Raw genomic sequence first — 19,125 nt, forward strand, 5'->3', positions numbered from 1 at the left:
TTATGCGATTTTCGATCAGGGAAAGAAGAGGTTTGGGACTGTTCAGAGGGTGGAGGGGATGCAGAATTTGGCTGTGCTGAAATGGAGGCTGGTTCACTCCTATGTCGCTAGATCATTAGTTGTGGTAATGGTATCACTCATTCTTCTCTACTATCCAGACCTTTGTCGTGTGAAATTGCGACTACGGAGCCGCAGCATTGGCAGCTAACCACTGCCCAAACGCTGCCGCGTTCCTTGTCTGCATGAACACGGTCCCTGGTCCCGTGAACTTGCACACGAGCCCCTCGCCCGCCGTCATGTTACTGATGATACCCCCGCTAGCAACACGCTCGAGTACGTATTTGCAGTTCCATGCGACCAGATGTCCGTTATCGATGATGTACTTCTCGTTGGCTGCGAGCTAAATTGAGATAACGTTAACGAACCATAGAACCTAGCATGGGAAGGTATCCAAGGATGGAGCTTACATCTTTCCTAATGATCGCACCAAAGCTCGTAACCCAAAGCACACCCGTACCACTGATCTTGTATACGAACAGTCCTTCACCACTGAACATGGCTTTTCCAATGCCCTGGCTCTTGTACTCGGTTACGATACCCTGTGTACAGGCTAGAAAGGCGTCGCGGCCCACCGACCACTGTTCCTTTCCACCAAGCTTGATGATGGTGATGTCGCCTATAGAGGAAGGAGCGAGGAGTAGTTCACCGGGGCCGGCGTATGTAGATTTGCTCATGTCACCACCGATGAGTGCTTTCTTAAGGGAGAATTTCAGGTTACCTTTCAGCGTCATGGTGGGGGACATTGCTATCATTGCACCTGATTTCATCTGTTAGACAGTGGTTCTTCTGTTTTTCTTGCGCAGTGTAACGGCTAGATATGGAACATGTGCTGCAAGACGTACCAGGTTTCGCGGTAAACGGACATCCGATCGCTAATTGCACTGTGAGGATCGAATTTGTGTCCCGATGGCTCACACGATAACTTCCTCCATTGAAGGTTCCTACATCATCTGCTGAGGCACTTGCAGGGCCGGTATGCGCTGCTTGGCCTACGTACTGCGGTTGCTGTGGTATGGTCTGTTGGCTCGGTTGCGACTGTCCCATACCCGGATGTCCTGTCTTTTCGGCAGGATATCCTGACTGCTCGTCCCGGTATGGGCTTGCACTTGGACTTCCACCAGGAAATCCACCGAAGCCAGGGCTCATCGGCTGCTGCTGATGTTGTGGATGCTGCTGATGAGGGGGCGGCGATTGTGCTTGGCCCGGTGGTGGGAAGTGCTGTTGTTCGGGTGGTGGCGCATACTGTTGTTTCTCAGGCGGCGGCGCATACTGTGGCTGTGGGTTGGGGTTACTGCCCGGTGGAGGGGGATAGTGTTGTTGTTGGTGTGCGGGAGGGGATGTGGGCGGTGGTGGGTAGGATTGGCCTCCTGGAGGAGGGGCAAAGTACTGCTGTTGGGGCTGTTGGTCTGGTATGCGTTAGGTTGCTGTTCAGGGGTGCAAGTCTTGTGGTATGAGGAGCTAAGTGAGCAAACAATCGACGTTTGGTGAGAGGAATACGAGAGGGGGCGGCATGTACCTGGCGGAGCTGTATTGTGTCAGTTGACCTCCCCATGTACTGCGATATGCGACTCACGAGGGTAGTAGTTCCCACCTGGCGGTGGCGTTCCCTGATATCCCGACATGCTCAAGCTCCCAATTCTGCAGAGACCAAGTCGACGCGACTATGGTAGTCACCCGGAAGACGACGCAGGAGTTGATGTTAGCAGTACACGCACGCGCACAACTACAGGACGAGAGGGGGAAGGAGAGCGGAGAAGGAATTGATTTAGTCTACGGAAGCATCAGCACCACATGCAGTATAGACGTTTTAACCGCGCGCCCCCGTTGGTGTCTTCCTTGGTCAAGCTGCTCAGCCTCCAGCGCGCAGCTGTTGGCTAGCGGGGTGCCTCGAGCCGCCGAATCAGCGCCCCGCAACTGTCGCTCTGAGCTGTGCCAAGGCTGTGCGACGGGTGAGCAAGAGAATAGCATAAAGTGGTTTATGCGCGGGGAGCTATCTTTAATGGGGAGGGCATGGGAAAGCAACGGAAGCAAACATGCTTGCATGCATCCACGACGCAGGGGAGCTCCGGGACGCACCGCAAGCTATCAGGGTCCGAGTTGGGAACGGCATGCAAGCGCCCACGATCATCTCAAATGACAAATGCTAGTCTGCATGTCATCTGCCAGCGTCTGCACCAAGTTACCAAACGGCACACAACACGTAATGAGCATGTTTCTTTTGACCTCTATCATACTGTATCCTTTTTGACTCATCCCAAATATACGTGAACTATCCCGCAGACATTGCTCTGAATCCATCATGATCATGACCGTTCTCATCCGCCGAACAAGCGTCATAACAGCAACAGCCGTAGCGCCCGCTTATCGAGAAAACCCAGCCCAAGCCATGCATAACATTGAATATCGTAAAGCGCATAACACAAACCCTCTAGCCCACCATTCTCCGCCTCTTTCCGATCTGAGCAGAGAAACCAGTCTTGATGGCCTGTACTGAACGCCTTGATCCGCAACTGTTGCAAGTCACGAAGTTGAGACGGTTCTCACCCTTGGATAGGTCCGTGTCGGGCGAGCGGCAGGTCTTGCATGTCACGTATTCGACAATGTACCGTCTCAGGACGTTCTCAAGTTGCTTCTGCTGGAAGCGACCCTTGATTACCAAACGCTTCTGGTCGGCAAACGAACCGCTCGTACCCAGTTCGGCGAACAGGAACTGGGCAACGTGCTCGTCGGAACGCTTCATGCGCTTGCAGATCTCGGCAAGATTGGCGAAAACAGTCTTCTTGTTGCCTTCGCGCATACACTGTGGGGGCGGGATCTTGTAGCTCTTTGTGCCGGAGCTGGCGAGGTCGGGATGTTGCGCGTGGAGGAGCGTGAAGAAGCGGTTCAGGAGGAGGTTGTACGAGATGGGAGTCGTCGAGTCGTGTTGCCAGATGCCGGTGCCCTTCATCATGTCGCCCTCCTGTACTTCGGGTTCGGGGGCAGCGACCTCCTCCTCGCCTTCGGGCTTGTCTCCGCCGGCGGCAGCGAGCTTGGCCTCGAAGTCGTCTTCGACCTTCTTCTTGCTAGACTTCTTCTTTTTCTTCAGTGCAGCAAAGTCGCCCTCTGCGCCGTCCTCGTCCTCGCCTTCCTTCTTCTTGCTCGACTTCTTCTTCTTCTGTGGTTCCGTCAGTGGTCTTTTAACAGTACCATTGCTTTTTGCGCCCTCACCTTCTTTGCCAGATCAGCGAACATATCGGTAACCTCTTCAACCTCTTTGTCGTCGCCTACAGCCATTGTTGTCAGCGACTGATCTGTTGCCAGTATGTGGGCTATCTTACCACCACCTGAGGAGTGGCCCTCGGCAGAGTCCTTGCCGCCGTTCATCTCTAGTGACTCTGTAACGTCGCCGTTGCTGTCGACAATCGTGGCACCTTCGGAGAATTGGACAGACTTGCGGGGTTTGCGGTCAGGGAGATCGGCCTTTACAGAGATCCGTTAGCACGTCACTGTTTGTAGGAGATGCAGAAAAGTGAAAGCTAGGCAGCTGGCATGCAGGTTGCCCACCACTCGTGCACAGGATATTTCGACAGCGAACGTGGGGTTGAATGACGTACAGTGTCAGCCATGATTGCGGTTGTAGTCTGGGTTTCGATCTTCAGTGGAGCAGTCGCAGTGTAGTGCTACGGATTCGGAGTAGGTTGTATTATGTAGGGGTGGTGGGTCGAAGAGTAGGGCGAGCCGTCACCTTAAAGTTCGCCGCAACACATGTGTGAGTCGAACGCTCTGAGCCAAGATTTGCGTCACGTGCCGGCTGCCGCTAAGCCCCACCTCCGCTCATTGGCTGTAGCGCTCCAACTGCATGGCCGAACGCGTCTACTCCATCTACTGTCGCGACCCTATTCCTTCCGCCGATGCTGCTACGTTAGCCTGCCGAGCGAGCCATACGTCTATCCTCCTTCTCGTTCGCCCAACACCGTCGTCGCCATGTCGATGAGCAACAGCGAGAGCTTCGTAGAGCCAGACTCTCCCGACGACATCGATTCATTACCGTCCTCCGCAACGAGCTCCGAAGCCGACGAAGAAGAGTATATGTCGGATGCAGATCGGGAATGGAAAGAGTCGTTGCAACAACTGGAGCTATTGTTGACCATGGTCATGGTGCCATATCTGGGCAAATACTTTGGCAGAAAGGCTGCTTACTGGGGTACGTCATCTTCCATATCCACGAGGACGGATGCATTGCAGGTTGCTAACGAATTTCTAGGATGGGCCAAATTCATGGAATGGAAGTACCCTGTCGAAGTCGTCTTTTCGAGTCCCAAGACATTCAAGCTCGCTGGAGCTGTTGAGGCAGCAGCAACGTTATGATCGCTTTATACTACCGCGGCGACTTCACACATTCAAGCATCGGCGTTCATGGCGTTGAGCTTCATCCGACACCCACACACGCTGGGCGTCATGTACATACCAGTCTGTTACTGCGGCATATCGAACAAATACATTAGCGAGCAAAGCACCTGTTCCTCTACGCTCTCAAAGCAGAACCTCTCCGTTGAGAATGGTCCTCCCGTAAGCGTCATGGTGCCAATGATCCCCCGCCAATGTCAGGAGCCTGTCTTGCATGCGCTTCGTATCCAAACCGCCATCTTTGGCATGTATCTCTCCCATTTCTTGCCTCTTCTTGCTCTTGGGCTTGCCTTCTTCGATACGCAGTTTCTCAAAGTAGACATAAGCACCGTAAAACACACCAGACGTATTGCCGTTCAATGCTCCCTTCTTGCTGCGGAAAGCAGATAGTTCGCGGGCGTTGAGGGTCTTGGGCGGATTGTGGAAGGATGTGGAGGCTGCGCGAAGGAATGCCTACATATGTGAGGATACGAAGTTAGTGTATGTCTCACATGCGTTTCGTACAGTTACAACTTACCGCCTGTGTTACACCGGGCTTTTTGAGGTGCGCGTTGATCTTCTTACGGACGTCGTCGCATGTGTCTATTCACCAAATTCTCCGTATATAGCTTTCTTGTAGTGAAGTCACGAAGCTCACCGAATAAGGGCACTTTATCGTCCTTCTCGCCGTCAAGCTCGATGTCGTCAATACTGGGTACGCTATCTTTTTGTGCGGGTCCTTGGCTACTCCTCGCCTTCTTGTTCGGGGTTGTTTTGATGCCTTGGATCTCGCGCGTCTTGAAAAATGCCCACGCTACCAGATATACGGAAGATTTGGATCCCTTGTCCTTCTCGTGCTGGCTCATGAAACGCGAATATGCATCGGGAGTGATATTCGCCTCTTTCTGGAACTCGCCGACTTTCATCTCACCGTTATCAATCAAGAGGCGTATCTTACGCCTACAGATGAATCAGATACTGTACTTGCGCGACACATTTATTGCGCTTTGACGCGCACAACGTAAATGAGATGTAAGGTGAACAATTTGCGTCTAAAGAAAATCCTGTATACCGCACAACATCGCAACTGTCCGTCACCAGCCCGTTTTCAAGCTCGAAAAGCAGCCTGGCTTCATTACTGATCGGTACGCCCTGATCTGACGCGGGCGCCATCTTTCTGAGAACGTCTGATGATGTATGGAAGATGTTTAACAACGATATTCGTCAACAGGAATCGAGACAAGGTAAGACGTTAGAGAGATGCCTTTAAAGCAAAAGACCGGAGCTGGGCGGGAAGGGGTTAACAACGCGGTCGATAACCCATGCTTGTGACGTTGTGTTGCGACGCGTCTGTTGTTTTGCGCTAGTGGGTGGGGAGGGTGCAACGCGTTAAGAGGCGAAAATAACATTATTCACGAGAGCCCCTCTTGTAGAGCAAGAAGAGATGCAGTGTTGGTTAATGTAAGTAGGAGGAAGCCTGGGTATATATAGTGGGAGGGGGGCGCTGATAAGTGAATGTGAATCACGTGAGAGGATCTAAACTAACACCTCTTAGACACAAACATTCTGGAGACTCTCGGAACAGTCAACGTCAGACAGACGGAGATCAAAATCAGGGTACCCAGTTGGTAGTGAACACCACCTCACGCAAGAATAGAGCATCTTAGGAACGGTGCAGGGTGACTACAAAGTTCCATGTTCACTGATACCATGGCTAGCAGTAACAAGCTCTCTTGGACAATCTCCCTGAAACATCGCAAAACAAGAAACTATACACGGCATAAGCGACCATTTTGAGTTTGAGCGCCCTGATCGCCATCCTTGACAACCCAATTCTCACTGCCAACAGCTGTGGTAGCATAGAACACACCCTTTGGATCCCACTTCTTCTTAATCTCGAGGAGCTTAGGGTAGTGGTTCGCGCCGTAGAAGTCGGTTTGCCAGTTTGGCTCTTGAATATCCGCCTCATTGAGGTACACACCGCCACCCTCGGAAGCTGGAGCAACCGCACGCCAAGAGTCCATGATGTCGTAGGTAAGGTAGTCGGAAGCTTCTGCAAACTGAGCTGCCGTGGCATCTTCGGGAACCAGATTGGCAGTGATGAGGAAAGATTGGGTGTTACGCCACGCCTCATTGACAGCATTGTCGACGTTGGAGGGATTTCCTGGAGCCATATGGTAGCCACCGACAGTGTGGCCCTTCATCACTGTGTCCTTGATCGTGGTGTAAAAAGAGTTGAACTTCGCTTCGGTTTCCCAAAGACTCTTTGGGAAAAGGCGGGTAGCTTGACGAATGTTGGTCACACCAAGAGTATCTGCGCCCCATGATCCTTTGTTGGCAGAGTAAAAGTCCTCATAGTAAGTAGTGTTTGGGGTTACCGAGAGATTGAACGACTTGAGGTCATCGAAATAGTCTTTAGTCAGCGCATTGAAAGACTCAATGGTATGGTTTGGCGCAAAGAAGGGAGTCATCTGGAAATCGAGCGAGGTGCCGTAATTCCAGATCCAGAAGTACGAATAGGTACCGGCATTAGTAAACTCAGGGAAGCGCTTCATGTAAGCGTTGACGCCCTTCCAGAAGTTTTCGGAATCGTTGACCGGAGCCTGGTATGAAAAGACGGACTTGGTGACCTGGATTCTGGGGTGGGCTTTAGCGATGACAGACGTAACAACGCCAAAAGTCCCACCTCCTCCGCCGCGAAGGGCCCAGAAGAGATCAGAGTTGACAGATTCAGAGGCAGTCACGAAGCGTCCATCAGCGGTGACAACCTCATAGGCGAGAACTTGATCAGCAGCCATACCGTATATGGATGCGAGAGGTGAGTGGCCACCTCCGGCGACATAGCCGCCACTCCATCCAACTGTCTACATTTGAACGTTAGTAATTGGTCGCCTAATATCTTGTATGCCTTTACAAAACCTACCTCACAGATACCAGCCAGAACAGTTACATCGTGGTCACGAGCAGCTTCCAAGATTTCAAACCCTTGGACTCCGGCACCAGCCTTGAAAGCTGGGCCGTTGTACTTTGTGGATTTGTAGTTCTTGATGAACTGGATGTCTTTAAGATTGTGTGTCCATATGCTAAGAGCACCAGCACCAGACGACTTTCCAATATAGTCTAAATGTAAGCGTGTGAAGTTAATATATGTCTCACATACAATCCGTACAAGGGACACTTACCATGGCCAGTATTTTTAACAGTCAACCTCAAGTCCATGTTGCGAACAAAATTGACGCCAAGTTGCACCTGGGCAACGTTCTCGACATCAATGGAATAAGAGGCATAGCCACCTAGTGTGCAGGTACCACTGGGATCGTCGGTTGGCATGCATGTACGACCCTGGAAGAGAGGCCACATCATGGAGGTTGGATCACTCGTGCTGATCATGAAGGTTAGTGAACAGTAATATTTGCTACATGTGGAGTTTTACTTACTGGAGATCGGCTGTAGTAAATCTGGCTGATATGTCTGCGCATTTCATCTCGTCGTAGTTATCCCAGGCTGATTTCTTGTAGCAAGGCGCGGCGATAGGAGTGGTCTTGATGAGTGCTCCTCCGAGTAAGAGGTCGAAGATAGACCATACCCACTCTTTCGGGTAGTTTGGATCACCTGGAAAGGCTTTACATTGACCGCTGCTGAGTGCACGCTTTGAAATTGCCGTTGTCTCATTGCCGCTATCGAATCCAAAGAGTGCATTCACATCAACCTCGCTGGTTTGGCTCTCTGCCGTCTTCAGTACCTTGTCGGTCAATTGAACTGCCTCCTGGGGGAAAAGAGCAACGCCTGCAGGAGAGTCCGCAGAGACCGTAGCAGCAGCAGGTGCGACATCGCGTATGGCGACAGGGCTGCCAAGGGCGCCGATAGCTCTTGCAACAAGAAACAAGAAAGGACCACGTGCAGACATAGCGAAAGAACTGCAGCTCAGCAAGAACGAAAGTGTCGGCAACGGAAAAGCAAATCATGTCTACGTGAGGTGTCCCTAATAAATGAACTCATTTCCACATGGCGCTAGGCCAAAGGATTCGTTCGAGGACTATGTGTCGAACCACATGGCAGGCGGTACCTGAGAGGCAAATGTCGGAGGGATCGTTGCGTTCTATGCAGCAGCAATATGCAGGTCGTTGTACCTACATTACTCGTAAAGCGTGTCCGAGTGTAGCTGCCGCCCCTCGCTCCATCTCCCTCTTCCCCATGCGACCCGCCCGCTCGGTGGCGGCTATTCCACCAATAGAAGTACGCCAAAGCCCTTCCCGGGTCCGTCTTTGATCGTCAAAATATAATGAAGATACTTTCGGGCTTTCGGCTTTAGCATATCGTTGCGATTTGGAGATTGGAATATCTCAAGCGAAGAAAGGTTTGGCTCAGGGTTCTCAGCCGCCTCGAGCCCCACAATATTCTTAGCTGCGCCAACTGCAGGATGCAGGTGTGATGGAGGGCATATGAAGCAAAGATCACCATCCAGCGGCTTGATAGACGGCCTCATATGTTCTCGTCGAACCTGTAGTGGGTCACTCATGGCATGTGGTCCACAAACCATGCCGAATGGAGTCCAGGATGCCGCGAAGACGACACGAAGCGTCCCATGATACTTCACACAATCTGTTTCCGCCTCAAGTAGCTGAAGCAAAAAATTACCTGCCATTCACTGTACTTCTAAGCAGTTGCTTCCGCGGAAACTTTGAAGGAGAATATAAAGCCGAGAGAACGCCACAGAATTCTACCCAGATTTATGATTGGACATCACAAGTCCACGAGGGATGCCCTTTGCCAAGCTTCCTTCCGGAAGGTTCGGAGGATTGTCTAATCAGCGGTCATGGCCAAGGTTCATGTACTTGTTCTGTGAAGCAGGATCGCAGAAACCCTTGCGTATAGGATTTGTGAGCCGCTTTCTGTTACATTGACCAATCACAACCGTTCGTGAATCTGTTTACTTCTTCTCCCAGGGTAATAGAGATGAGACGGAAGCGGGAGAGGGAAATTTCAGTCATTTGGTTGCAAGAACGACCGTCCCGAGATGCTGCCTGGTTCCAAAATTCGGTATACTTGCTTTGTTTTATACTTTGCGTTTCTTCTGCGTACACAAATTTCTACCATGGCAAACAAAGGCTTACAGCCAGTGAACTTATTCTTGGCGATCTTTCCAAGCGTTTGCTGTGTCGTGATAGTGTCCGTACGTGTTGTACTCAGGCTTAAAGGAGGCAGGTTGGGTGTTGGTGAGTTTGTTCAGTGGTTTAACATACATCTCTACTCACACACTACTCAGAAGATTTACTTTTGATCATTGCGACTGTAAAGTACCGCCCCGGTTCATGGTGATCTCCAGTATCTTTAGCTAATATGTGTACTGTACATTAGTTTTTGAACCTCGTTCTCTCTTTCACAACGTGTGGTTGTAAGTATTTTCTCGTTTCGCACTCCGTATTAGCAATAGATGTGTGCATACAGCTAACGACACTCGACAGATATTCTCACCAGCTACTATGGCTACCATACTCACGATATCCCTGATGGTGCAATCGATCCGATCGTGATGATGAAGGTGCGTTACGAAGTAGCATCATCGTCGTCGCCTGATATTCATAATTCTGACGGATTCGCAGTGGAATTATGCGAACTCGATCATCTACAATCCCATCCTCGCCTTGGTTAAGGCCTCCTTCTTAATGACACTCATCAAGCTCCGATCGCAGAATAAGTGGATAAACATTTGTCTATGGGGAACACTTATCATAAACGGCTGTTTCGCCGTTGCTGCACCTCTCGCCTGCATTCTGCAATGCAATCCAATATCTAAGTACTGGAATCCCAGTATTCAAGGACGGTGCGTTGATGCTGGCGCCTACACTGTCAGCACGTCGTCAATTGTGCTCACGACTGATGTCCTAATCCTGCTCATGCCTTCATGGATATTACACGATTTGAAAATGCCTCTTGGTCGTAAGCTCATGGTCATTGCATTTCTGTCCTTCGGAATTCTAGTCACTGTGGTCGGCGCGGTGCGCACGAGTGTCCTTGTCAAAGTTTTTGTACTGAGAGAGGCCACGGAAGATGGGTCATACGGAGTTGGCTACACCCTCTCAAACATCGAATCTGGACTCGCAATTGTCGGGACATGTGGCCCAACAATTAAGTACATTCTCAGTTGCTGCATCCCTTCGCTTAGGAATGCAGATGAATCAAGCAATCGCGGGTACATGTACCCCACAGCCGGCTCTCAGGGGGATGCTCGGTCGAAACGCTTCACGAGAACTGCGAAGACGCACAGCACGTTCAAGGAGATTGATGAATTGGAGCTGACAAATGTACCGGGCGAGGACGAGCACATTACGAGAAGGAACACACAACATGGGGATCCAATGATGATCACAAAGACAGTTGCGTGGACAGTGGACAACAGCCACGAGAAGGATTCGAACAGTACGAATGGCGAACAAAGACCTCGCGATCTGCTTTAAAAGACGGAGCAGGAGGGATGATGGCTAGATACCAGGTGCAATTGGCAGTGCAGCAGAGTTGAGCTTACGTATATCACTAACACCAATTGTCGTGGATTTGTAGTAGATATTGGAAGGAAGTCCAAAAGAAAATATGCTTATGTTCCACTTGAGAGTTTTCCTATTCTGCACCTTACCAAGTCACCGCTCATAGTTGCTTCGAAAGCTCTTGTACCCAGGCTAACCTTCCCTCGCCAAATATCTCAGCAGTTGCTGGCATATTCTCACCACCTTCCAGTAACAAAGTACGGACAATAATCTTTTCCGGCATGACATCCTGATGATGGTAGATATGGCTCGTGCAAATCTTGCAAAAATAGCATCGCACGAATTTACCTAACCCCGTCAGCTCCTTTTCTCTCTCCACCAACGCGGCAAAACGAAACATACCGCTGGCGCCTTTGTAACGATATTGTCTGATGTTCTCTTCGCCTGAGATGATCTGCAGTTCTTCTTTCGGTATGATTTGATTGCATGAGTACGGACCGCCACCGAGCTTTTGACACGTTGAGCAGTGGCAAAGCACATGCTCAGCATTCTCAAGCTTCGCTGTCCAGTGAATGCTCTCGCAATGACATGTCCCTCTTCTTACTCTATCCTCTCTTGTTGATGGATGTTCAGCCGGTGAGCCAAAGAGCACACCATCTTTGATATCAATCACTAAGCTGTCCTCGATAAGCGGTTTCGCGGCCTGGGAGAAGGCCTTGTGCACAGGCTCGGTTGTGAGGTAGTAGTCCAAATCCGCTTGGTTCGCAAACTCGAGCACGAAGCCATGTGTCATGCCCTTCGAGAAAGGCTCCCATGATCTGTTCTTGCCAGCTTTGAGCGACTGTATGAGGGGTTTACCAGTATGAGGGTCTAGCGATTTTTGCTGTAGTGACATGAAGGACTTGAAATGGCTTTCTAGATCTGACCATGATATATCTTGCCGGTATTTGAAGAGTACGATGTGCGTTATTATATCACTCGCCATAGTGATCTCAGATGCAGGAGTGATTGGTGTTGAGGTGAGGGTTGTAGTGGGAGCGGATTCGAGGATGTCGGCGATGTTGGGGAACATGTGGAAATCGAAAATATGCTTGTTGAGATGAAGGCTTCCATGTTATAATGATTGAGTGTTTCTAATGTTACGAAGGTTACGGTCCGTCATCTGAGATACAAAGCCGCGATCTTGCTCTTCGTGGAAGGTGATTCCGGGATTAGCGCCACTGGATGTAGCAAGATTCGCCGAATATCTATTTGTGGGGTAGCTGCGAAGGGGAACAAGTATCTCTATGTTCTTCACTTTCACCAATTCGCAAGTCATGGAATAATTTGCAATATTGCTGTTCCTGACTCGTAATCACTATCCATACTCAACTTCGCAGAAGATCGAAAATCATAGTAGAATCGCTATTCTACCATCCAGCACTTCCAATCGCCCTATCTCACGGTGTCTTACTCTCGCCAGATCCCATCGCTTGCCCAGGTCCACTTGCGTGCCTCAACTTCACGCTCTCCTCCGTCTCCTGCAATAAAGCATCCTCGTGACCGACCGGGTAGAATCGGTAACTCCTCGTCTCCGTGTTCTGCCAATCTCCATGAGTCTGACAATCATTCTCATCCAGATCCCCGGAAACATAATGTAGGAAATCACCGTGCGATACAACGACAATTTCCTGCTCGTCGCAGTCGCGTAGGAAGCGGCGAAGTTCAAGCGCGCGTGCTTTTAACGAATCACCGTCTGACGCCCACTTCCCCTTCTTCGTGTTAAAATCGGTGTAGACGTCTAAACACCTGTGAAAATTGCACACATCGCCGAATTCTTTCTGAAGGCGCTGCACGTCGCTTGGTGTGTTCGCAGGCAGGTCCGTGGCTTCTTGGGCTAAGGGTAGAGCTAGAATATTGCGTTTTCCAGACTGCAACCAAGGGTCCATGCTGATAAGTGCGGTCTGGATAGCGCGGCGAATAGGACTCGCGCAAACTAAGTCGATGCGATCAAAGTAAGGGAATGTTTGTGAAAGCTTTTTGCATTGTTCTTTGCCCTTTGGAGTGAGGTCTGGGTCGGGGATGTTCTCATTGTGTTCCGAATTGTGGTAGCCTTCGGCATGACGGATGAAGTGCACTGCGCGAGGAGACATGTTGAAGTAGTGAATGGATACGGGTATGGTATCGAAGGAAAGTATTCTTATTGAGAAGCTGAAGCTGATATAAAGTTCTGAAGAGGTGCATACTGGCAGTGTATACAGAAAGGGACTCAATATATATACCTACAGAAATATCGGTGGATGGATGCCACTGCTGGGTACGGGGTACACACTTGCTACCCTCGATATCGGCGGCTACTCACTAGCAAAAATCGAACCAAGATCGCGAAGCAAGAAGCATAACCATCGTCACAAACGACGTAGACCACTTGTTAGGTACAGAGGAGAATGCCATGCCGGCACCAACCATCAGAAGTCTAGAAGGTAAGGTGCGTATACGGCACAAACACCTTCGGAAAAGCTCCTGAGGTTTTGTTTGGCCATGAGCCAGCTTTCGAGTGAGCTTCTCGTAAGTACTAGTCTGTCTTCTAGAAGACTATGCGCCCAGCCATCGAATCTCGGTGCTCTTAGCCTTTGACAAGTCTCCGCTTGGACACGCTTGCTTAAATGCTTCGGCCCTGGACGCTACTTGAATCCCTACCAGACCAATGTGAACACCCTGAATACGCGCGGTCGCCGGCTGCTATTCGCTCATATACTAGTTCGCTGCATGCACAGTGACATCTGAAGCCAACTCCCCGTCAGGAACGATGCGAGCAGCACGGGTAATCGGCACTCCAAAGAGGCTACGCAACGCTTAACGCTGGAATTCGCAGAAGTCGAAAGACGTCGCGTGGATATTTTGCGGGCCCTCTCAATCGTTCTTGCAGGATGTACCGAAGAAAGTAGAGGTGAAGCGGCCGACACACCCGCTCTATTCGATGTTTGCATGCGATGGGGGTGACGTCACCACGCGTGAACTAGTAATTTGCAGGCTTCCCCAAACACTAACGGGCATCATTATCGAATCTGTATCGAGTCGGGGTGCAGCACTACGCACAGCTTTACAGATTTATCATAGTCGAGTGTTCCAAAAGACGGCTAACACGGCATTGCGCACGGCACTATATCTTTCTGGTGACGATAGCATCACGCGTCGCGCTACCCTGTGCCAAGGAGTTTGTCATTTTTGCTTGGTTGGTAAACTTTAAACAAATGCGATGCTTCGTACGATTTCAGTCCAGCATTTGCAGGTGGCAGACCATATCGTGTCAATTCGAGCGTGACATCTAGTAATCTATTGCGCCAGAAAGAGTGTTCTAAGACTGCACCAAGGGCGGATGTGAGGCATCTCACAAGAAGACTTCTAGATTGAACTCCAGCGTACTCACGGGATATCTGTATATTTGTCAGTTTCTGATTCAGTACCGTTTTGAATGAACTTACGGCAATTCGAACTTCTGAAGCACACTCGGGTGCAAGATACCAAAGACACCAATGGTGTGGTTCTTACCACCAAGGTTCAGCTTAATAGCGGCCGAGTGTCCAGCAAGGAAGGTTGGATCTATGACGAATCAGTAAACCTATACGTATTCTGAATACCGAGAGCGTGCACTTACCATCAACCTCTTCTATCCAGTATCCCTGTAGTTGTTCGTTCTTGAGGCCGTCTTCCCGCGTAAGGAACGCCGACCGGAGCATAAGCATCAGTCTGTCCAGCAGACCGTGTATTTGTTCGAAGCCGCTTGTCTTGCCCATGAAAGCTGCAGCGAAGTGTCGCTCGTTCCTGCTCTTTCTCTCCTGCTCCAAATCGACAAGACCAATATCGCTGACCTCGAAGATCTTCATGGGTACCGAATGGTGCTTGTTGGAGTTGATTGTCTTGAGGAGACCTGGTAGTAACGATGTTCGGACGAGCTGATACTCCGCGGTCTTGGGGTTTGCAAGCTTGACTGCCGTCTTGCCGTCATCTTTCCGATTTAGCCACTCAAAGTTCTCTTCATGTGAGCAGAGGATAAGAGGCATGACTTCGGTCCATCCTGAGGATGCAGACTCTATCCGAACTATGTCACCGAGCTTGTTGATCGGCAATGGTGCTGAGACCGCAGCAGTTTTGTTAGGGTACACCCGCGGCAATTTGTTGAACCCGTAGGCGATCGCGTAATCCTCCATGATATCGGCTTGATGGAGGATATCTGCCCGAGTGATTGGGACAGAAACATCAAGGATGTTCTTGTCAGACTGAGATGGTGAAACATCATGACCCATTTTCGACAGAAGTTCCGAGATCTCCTCGGGAGACTTGTTTAGACCAGTGACCTGGTTCAAATAGTCGACCTCAACCTGCATTTGCCGTGGTGAGAGATCTGGCGACTCTCTTGACTCTCCATTGTGGGGTGAGTTGATCTTGATAGGTTCGATCGACTCAGCGTAACCAGCGAACATGGCGACAAGCATATGGTTGACAATCTCGACCTTGGTCTTGTCTGTCGCAGTGATTTCGATGAAGACGTTCTTCGTGTCGAGTGTGATCTTGCTATGATTGCTGTTGATGATAGGTGGTAACGAGAGGACAGTGCGGTTTGCGTCGTAGATTACAGGGTATACTGGCGAGTCGCGAATAATGTGCAGGAAACGTCCGAGGTGCTTGTCTTTCTGCTCAAGGTCAGAAACACAGATTGTAGAAACAGAAGATAACTACTAACCTCATAAAACTCCATAAGTTCCTTTGCGTTCATCTCTTTGTCTTGGTTAAGAGGTGTGAACTTGATCTGCTCTGGTGGTAGCGCTTCGTACGAGAAAGGGCCCTTGATTGCTATGTTTTGTTAGACATCGCCGCAAAATAAACATGCAGGACCACCTACTGTCTAGATCGTGCGTTCCAATGGATACCAGCGTCCTTTGACGCGCCAGGTTGGAATGTAACTTGTCTTGTAACGCGATGAAGGACTCGTATCGTTCTTTCGTGAAGGTGATGCCTCGTAGTATGACACCAGAGCAGAGCTCTCGTATTTGCTTTGTCTGTATGACATATCATCAGCGCAACTGCTCTACTTCCATACAGACAACTTTCATACCTCGGGCTTGATTTCCAACACCTCAAGCTCTCCTCCTTTGGGCGCAGTGACGGTCCACTTGGGCAACTTCTGTTTTCCAAGGAAGACTTTAAGATTCATTGCAATACCCTCGAAACACAGCATATCATATCGGTTCGCAGGGATCTCGATCTTGAGTTGTGGTGGTTGCGCCTGATCTTCTGGCTTGGTGCTCAGGCTGGTGTCCTCGTCCAACTCGATACCAAATTCGAAACATAGGTCGTCGAACTCCTGGTAGGTGTACTCCTTGCCTAGCTCCTTGAAAAGAGCCGCCTTATCTACTCCAATCGTCGGCATTTTGGCAGATTGTTTGGTCTGCAGGAGACTTTGGCGCGATTCTCGTGTGCGATGGTGGGGTATTTGGAGGGGTAGGTTGGGAGTAAGGAGCAATTCTCAGGCGGTTGGCGTGGTCGCAGTAGTCGCACGCGGGGATCTACTCGATAGAAGAGCGCGTTGAAGGTCCGTCACTTCCTCAATCGACTGGCTGACTAGATGATGTAGCGGCGTAAATTATTTGATATGACTCCAAGCCTCGCGGGCTTGGAGCAATCGGAGCTGTGTCGGACCGGTTCTTGCGCTAAGCCTCATGGAGCATACACTCACTAGGGATAAGAATGAAGTCGATGCAAACATAGAGGATTAATTCTTGTGGAAAGACGGTTTCCTATTCAGCCGAGTAGAATTTGTTGTCTAAAAAAAAGTCCTTCATCGCGTCCTCATAAATCGGGTCGTGCCTCAGTCAGTACATTTAGGTTCTTTGAAGATTTGGTTCTCAACATTCAGTCGTACATAGATCACATTTCCGCAAAAGGTTGCTGTATGCAACATGAGCCGCTCAGACGCCGTCAATGCCTATGGTCTCCACACAGCGCTTATCGAACTCGCGCCCTAATCCTTGTTTCACCAAGATATTCTCCAAGCTTTATGATAATTGCAGTCCGTGCTACAAGTCCAGAGTTTTGTTCCCACGTACGGTTGTTTTCCGTGCAGGCAATCTTGGTATGATGCCCAGCATGCGACCAAGTGTGTTGATTGAAGGTACAAGTTGAGCCGTTCGAAGCTCATGAAAGACTGTGAATGTTGCAACACAATGTGACGCCAACGTCAACAGCAAGATAATCGCGAGTCGTAACAGCGTTCGCAATTGGATGCAAGCGCGCTTAGTCTTTCCAATCCCAAACTTGTTTAAGGAAATGAGCCATGTTGACTTTCTTGGATTTCATTTCGACCATCCATGGATGTTCGAGCATCCGCCAGGGCGTGGCTCTTCGAGGACAGTCCTTCTCAAGACTGGAAATTGTTAGCAGAAGTCCAACTCTGTACAAGAAATCTACATACCAGCATTCAATGAAGTATTTGAAGTTCTCTGTCCACTTGATGCCATTCTCAGGCTCGTCTTTCAGCTTAGGAATGGGTTGCCGAACGATGTAGGTGAGTAGGTCAATCAACCCAGCGCGGGGATTCATCTCAGTTCCGTCGGCCGGGAAAGGGAAGCGATGCTGCGCAACTTCTAGCAGAGTCACACCTAAGCTCCACACATCACTAGTGATGGTATAGCTTTGCCCAGTGATGCGCTCGGGTGCCATGTAGTATGACGTTCCAATGAATGTGTTGGCGTCTCCTTTGGTTCCGAACTCTCCAGACACACCAAAATCACACAACTTCACCTGGCCGTTCCGGCATAGTAAAATGTTGCTGGGCTTGATATCTCGGTGGATGATGCGATGAGAGTGGAGGTAGGTGAGTCCATTAAGCACGCCCTCAGCGACCTTGCCAAGCACTTTCTCGCCAGTCCGGCCTCCTAGCTTCTTGACCTCGCGGTATACCGCATCGAGTGATCCGCCTTCGCAGAACTCCATAGCAATACTAATAGTCCCTGTACTGTCGTCCATGAATGCACCGTAGTAGCGACAAATGTGGTCGCTGGCACAGTTCTTGTTAAAAGAAAGCTCTCGTACGATTTGCTTCTTGACATCGGGGTCAGGATTCGTTGTAATGATCTGAAGGGATTAGTCAAATAGAAGCTGGAAAACATGATGATGCATACCTTCAGGGCAAATGTTGTTTTTCCGCCTTTCAGTATGCATTTTGTGACTGCGCCACCAGCACCTTCGCCCAAGCTGCCTTTTTCCTCGATCATTCCTCGTGCGCTCGCTGCTCTCCACGCAGCATCGTCTAGATCGTCCACCTCTAATGGTCGACCTTTCTCTGCGGCCATGGCGTCCAAGTCTGGTAGTGGCTGGCTGCTGTTTGCCCGCTCCATTGAAGGCGCGCCCTCACTTCCTCCCTGTGATATCGCCGAGATGGGATCTGTAGCTTTCTGTAGCCCAGGAAAACCTAGCGCTGCGTGGTATGATGATGCTGATCCATTCGCTTGTACTTCGCCGAAGCTGCCTGATCTTGAGTGTGCGCTCGCATCGCTCGAGCCTGATGCTGAGAGACCCGGCCCTATGTGGAGGGGCGGCAAGGCCCGCGGGTTCCTCCCCTCGTGTGGTGCGTTATTGCTGCCCATGGGAGTTACTACGCTTAGCTTCGGCATCTGGCGGGGCTGTGGTGCGTTCAGTGTGGGTATTCCGTCGCTCGCGCCATTGGTAACAGGGCGTGCGTTCGGGGACGGTGGTATGGACAGACCAAGCTGTGGCGGTCCCCTCCTCCCTGGCCGCGCGCCGGGGATGGGTGGTCGCAGGAGGGGCGCAGGCGACGACATGTTTTGCTGTGGTTGAGGCGAAGGCCCGTTGTTGAACGACTGCATCTACGAGGTTTCCTGTCACAGACTCTCAACCAATGCTGGCTCCGGAGATAACGAGGGGATGTGGGTGGTGTTGAGGTTGCACTTTGGTCGTCTTGGGTCCCAACAGAGTGGGTCGCTGCCGTAAACCGACGTGTGCTGACCGTCTTTTGCACGGGTGACGTCTTGAGGGGAAATGTGCCAGGAGGTGAGGTGTGGTGAAGTATGAGGCCGCTCGGGTTTAGGCAGGAGTGACGTTGGGCCACGAGTCACAGGCAGGTGCGGCTCGACAGGCGGCAGGCGCGACTGGGAAGTGCGGGTAGGGCTTTGTCAGGAGACTTAAACACATCTGCGCGCCCACGCGGCGCCTGAGC

At 50.5% G+C, this 19,125-nt stretch overlaps 10 protein-coding genes across 10 annotated transcripts; 2 read left to right on the forward strand and 8 right to left on the reverse strand.

The window, feature by feature from the left end:
• Nucleotides 1–181: 181 nt before the first annotated feature.
• AA0111_g3180 (hypothetical protein) lies at nucleotides 182–1,682 on the reverse strand (the record flags this gene model as incomplete). Its single annotated transcript, XM_028649036.1, has 5 exons — nucleotides 182–400; nucleotides 468–817; nucleotides 903–1,466; nucleotides 1,577–1,585; nucleotides 1,634–1,682. The coding sequence occupies 5 exons, from the start codon at nucleotides 1,680–1,682 to the stop codon at nucleotides 182–184; spliced, it is 1,191 nt and encodes a 396-aa protein (XP_028509469.1).
• An 806-nt stretch (nucleotides 1,683–2,488) lies between these two features.
• Nucleotides 2,489–3,665, reverse strand: AA0111_g3181 (hypothetical protein; the record flags this gene model as incomplete). Its single annotated transcript, XM_028649037.1, has 4 exons — nucleotides 2,489–3,214; nucleotides 3,268–3,323; nucleotides 3,378–3,519; nucleotides 3,654–3,665. 4 exons carry the CDS (start codon nucleotides 3,663–3,665, stop codon nucleotides 2,489–2,491), a joined length of 936 nt encoding a protein of 311 aa, XP_028509470.1.
• Nucleotides 3,666–4,023: 358 nt separating this feature from the next.
• On the forward strand, nucleotides 4,024–4,407 carry AA0111_g3182 (hypothetical protein; the record flags this gene model as incomplete). Its single annotated transcript, XM_028649038.1, has 2 exons — nucleotides 4,024–4,243; nucleotides 4,304–4,407. The coding sequence occupies 2 exons, from the start codon at nucleotides 4,024–4,026 to the stop codon at nucleotides 4,405–4,407; spliced, it is 324 nt and encodes a 107-aa protein (XP_028509467.1).
• Nucleotides 4,408–4,572: 165 nt separating this feature from the next.
• Nucleotides 4,573–5,351, reverse strand: AA0111_g3183 (hypothetical protein; the record flags this gene model as incomplete). Its single annotated transcript, XM_028649039.1, has 3 exons — nucleotides 4,573–4,899; nucleotides 4,964–5,028; nucleotides 5,084–5,351. 3 exons carry the CDS (start codon nucleotides 5,349–5,351, stop codon nucleotides 4,573–4,575), a joined length of 660 nt encoding a protein of 219 aa, XP_028509468.1.
• Nucleotides 5,352–6,194: 843 nt separating this feature from the next.
• AA0111_g3184 (hypothetical protein) lies at nucleotides 6,195–8,332 on the reverse strand (the record flags this gene model as incomplete). The annotated part of the gene is made up of 4 exons (XM_028649040.1): nucleotides 6,195–7,289; nucleotides 7,349–7,545; nucleotides 7,608–7,807; nucleotides 7,863–8,332. The coding sequence occupies 4 exons, from the start codon at nucleotides 8,330–8,332 to the stop codon at nucleotides 6,195–6,197; spliced, it is 1,962 nt and encodes a 653-aa protein (XP_028509465.1).
• Nucleotides 8,333–10,352: 2,020 nt separating this feature from the next.
• On the forward strand, nucleotides 10,353–10,883 carry AA0111_g3185 (hypothetical protein; the record flags this gene model as incomplete). Its single annotated transcript, XM_028649041.1, has 1 exon — nucleotides 10,353–10,883. The coding sequence occupies one exon, from the start codon at nucleotides 10,353–10,355 to the stop codon at nucleotides 10,881–10,883; it is 531 nt and encodes a 176-aa protein (XP_028509466.1).
• A 187-nt stretch (nucleotides 10,884–11,070) lies between these two features.
• Nucleotides 11,071–11,982, reverse strand: AA0111_g3186 (hypothetical protein; the record flags this gene model as incomplete). Its single annotated transcript, XM_028649042.1, has 2 exons — nucleotides 11,071–11,258; nucleotides 11,313–11,982. 2 exons carry the CDS (start codon nucleotides 11,980–11,982, stop codon nucleotides 11,071–11,073), a joined length of 858 nt encoding a protein of 285 aa, XP_028509463.1.
• Nucleotides 11,983–12,349: 367 nt separating this feature from the next.
• AA0111_g3187 (hypothetical protein) lies at nucleotides 12,350–13,042 on the reverse strand (the record flags this gene model as incomplete). The annotated part of the gene is made up of 1 exon (XM_028649043.1): nucleotides 12,350–13,042. The coding sequence occupies one exon, from the start codon at nucleotides 13,040–13,042 to the stop codon at nucleotides 12,350–12,352; it is 693 nt and encodes a 230-aa protein (XP_028509464.1).
• A 1,238-nt stretch (nucleotides 13,043–14,280) lies between these two features.
• Nucleotides 14,281–16,320, reverse strand: AA0111_g3188 (Phenylalanine--tRNA ligase beta subunit; the record flags this gene model as incomplete). Its single annotated transcript, XM_028649044.1, has 6 exons — nucleotides 14,281–14,326; nucleotides 14,375–14,492; nucleotides 14,548–15,583; nucleotides 15,634–15,743; nucleotides 15,793–15,949; nucleotides 16,006–16,320. 6 exons carry the CDS (start codon nucleotides 16,318–16,320, stop codon nucleotides 14,281–14,283), a joined length of 1,782 nt encoding a protein of 593 aa, XP_028509471.1.
• An 863-nt stretch (nucleotides 16,321–17,183) lies between these two features.
• AA0111_g3189 (MAP kinase kinase) lies at nucleotides 17,184–18,730 on the reverse strand (the record flags this gene model as incomplete). Its single annotated transcript, XM_028649045.1, has 3 exons — nucleotides 17,184–17,313; nucleotides 17,362–18,023; nucleotides 18,071–18,730. 3 exons carry the CDS (start codon nucleotides 18,728–18,730, stop codon nucleotides 17,184–17,186), a joined length of 1,452 nt encoding a protein of 483 aa, XP_028509472.1.
• Nucleotides 18,731–19,125: the final 395 nt, after the last annotated feature.

This window comes from Alternaria arborescens, assembly GCF_004154835.1.
Source record: "Alternaria arborescens strain FERA 675 chromosome Unknown contig_5, whole genome shotgun sequence".
Taxonomy (NCBI): domain Eukaryota; kingdom Fungi; phylum Ascomycota; class Dothideomycetes; order Pleosporales; family Pleosporaceae; genus Alternaria; species Alternaria arborescens.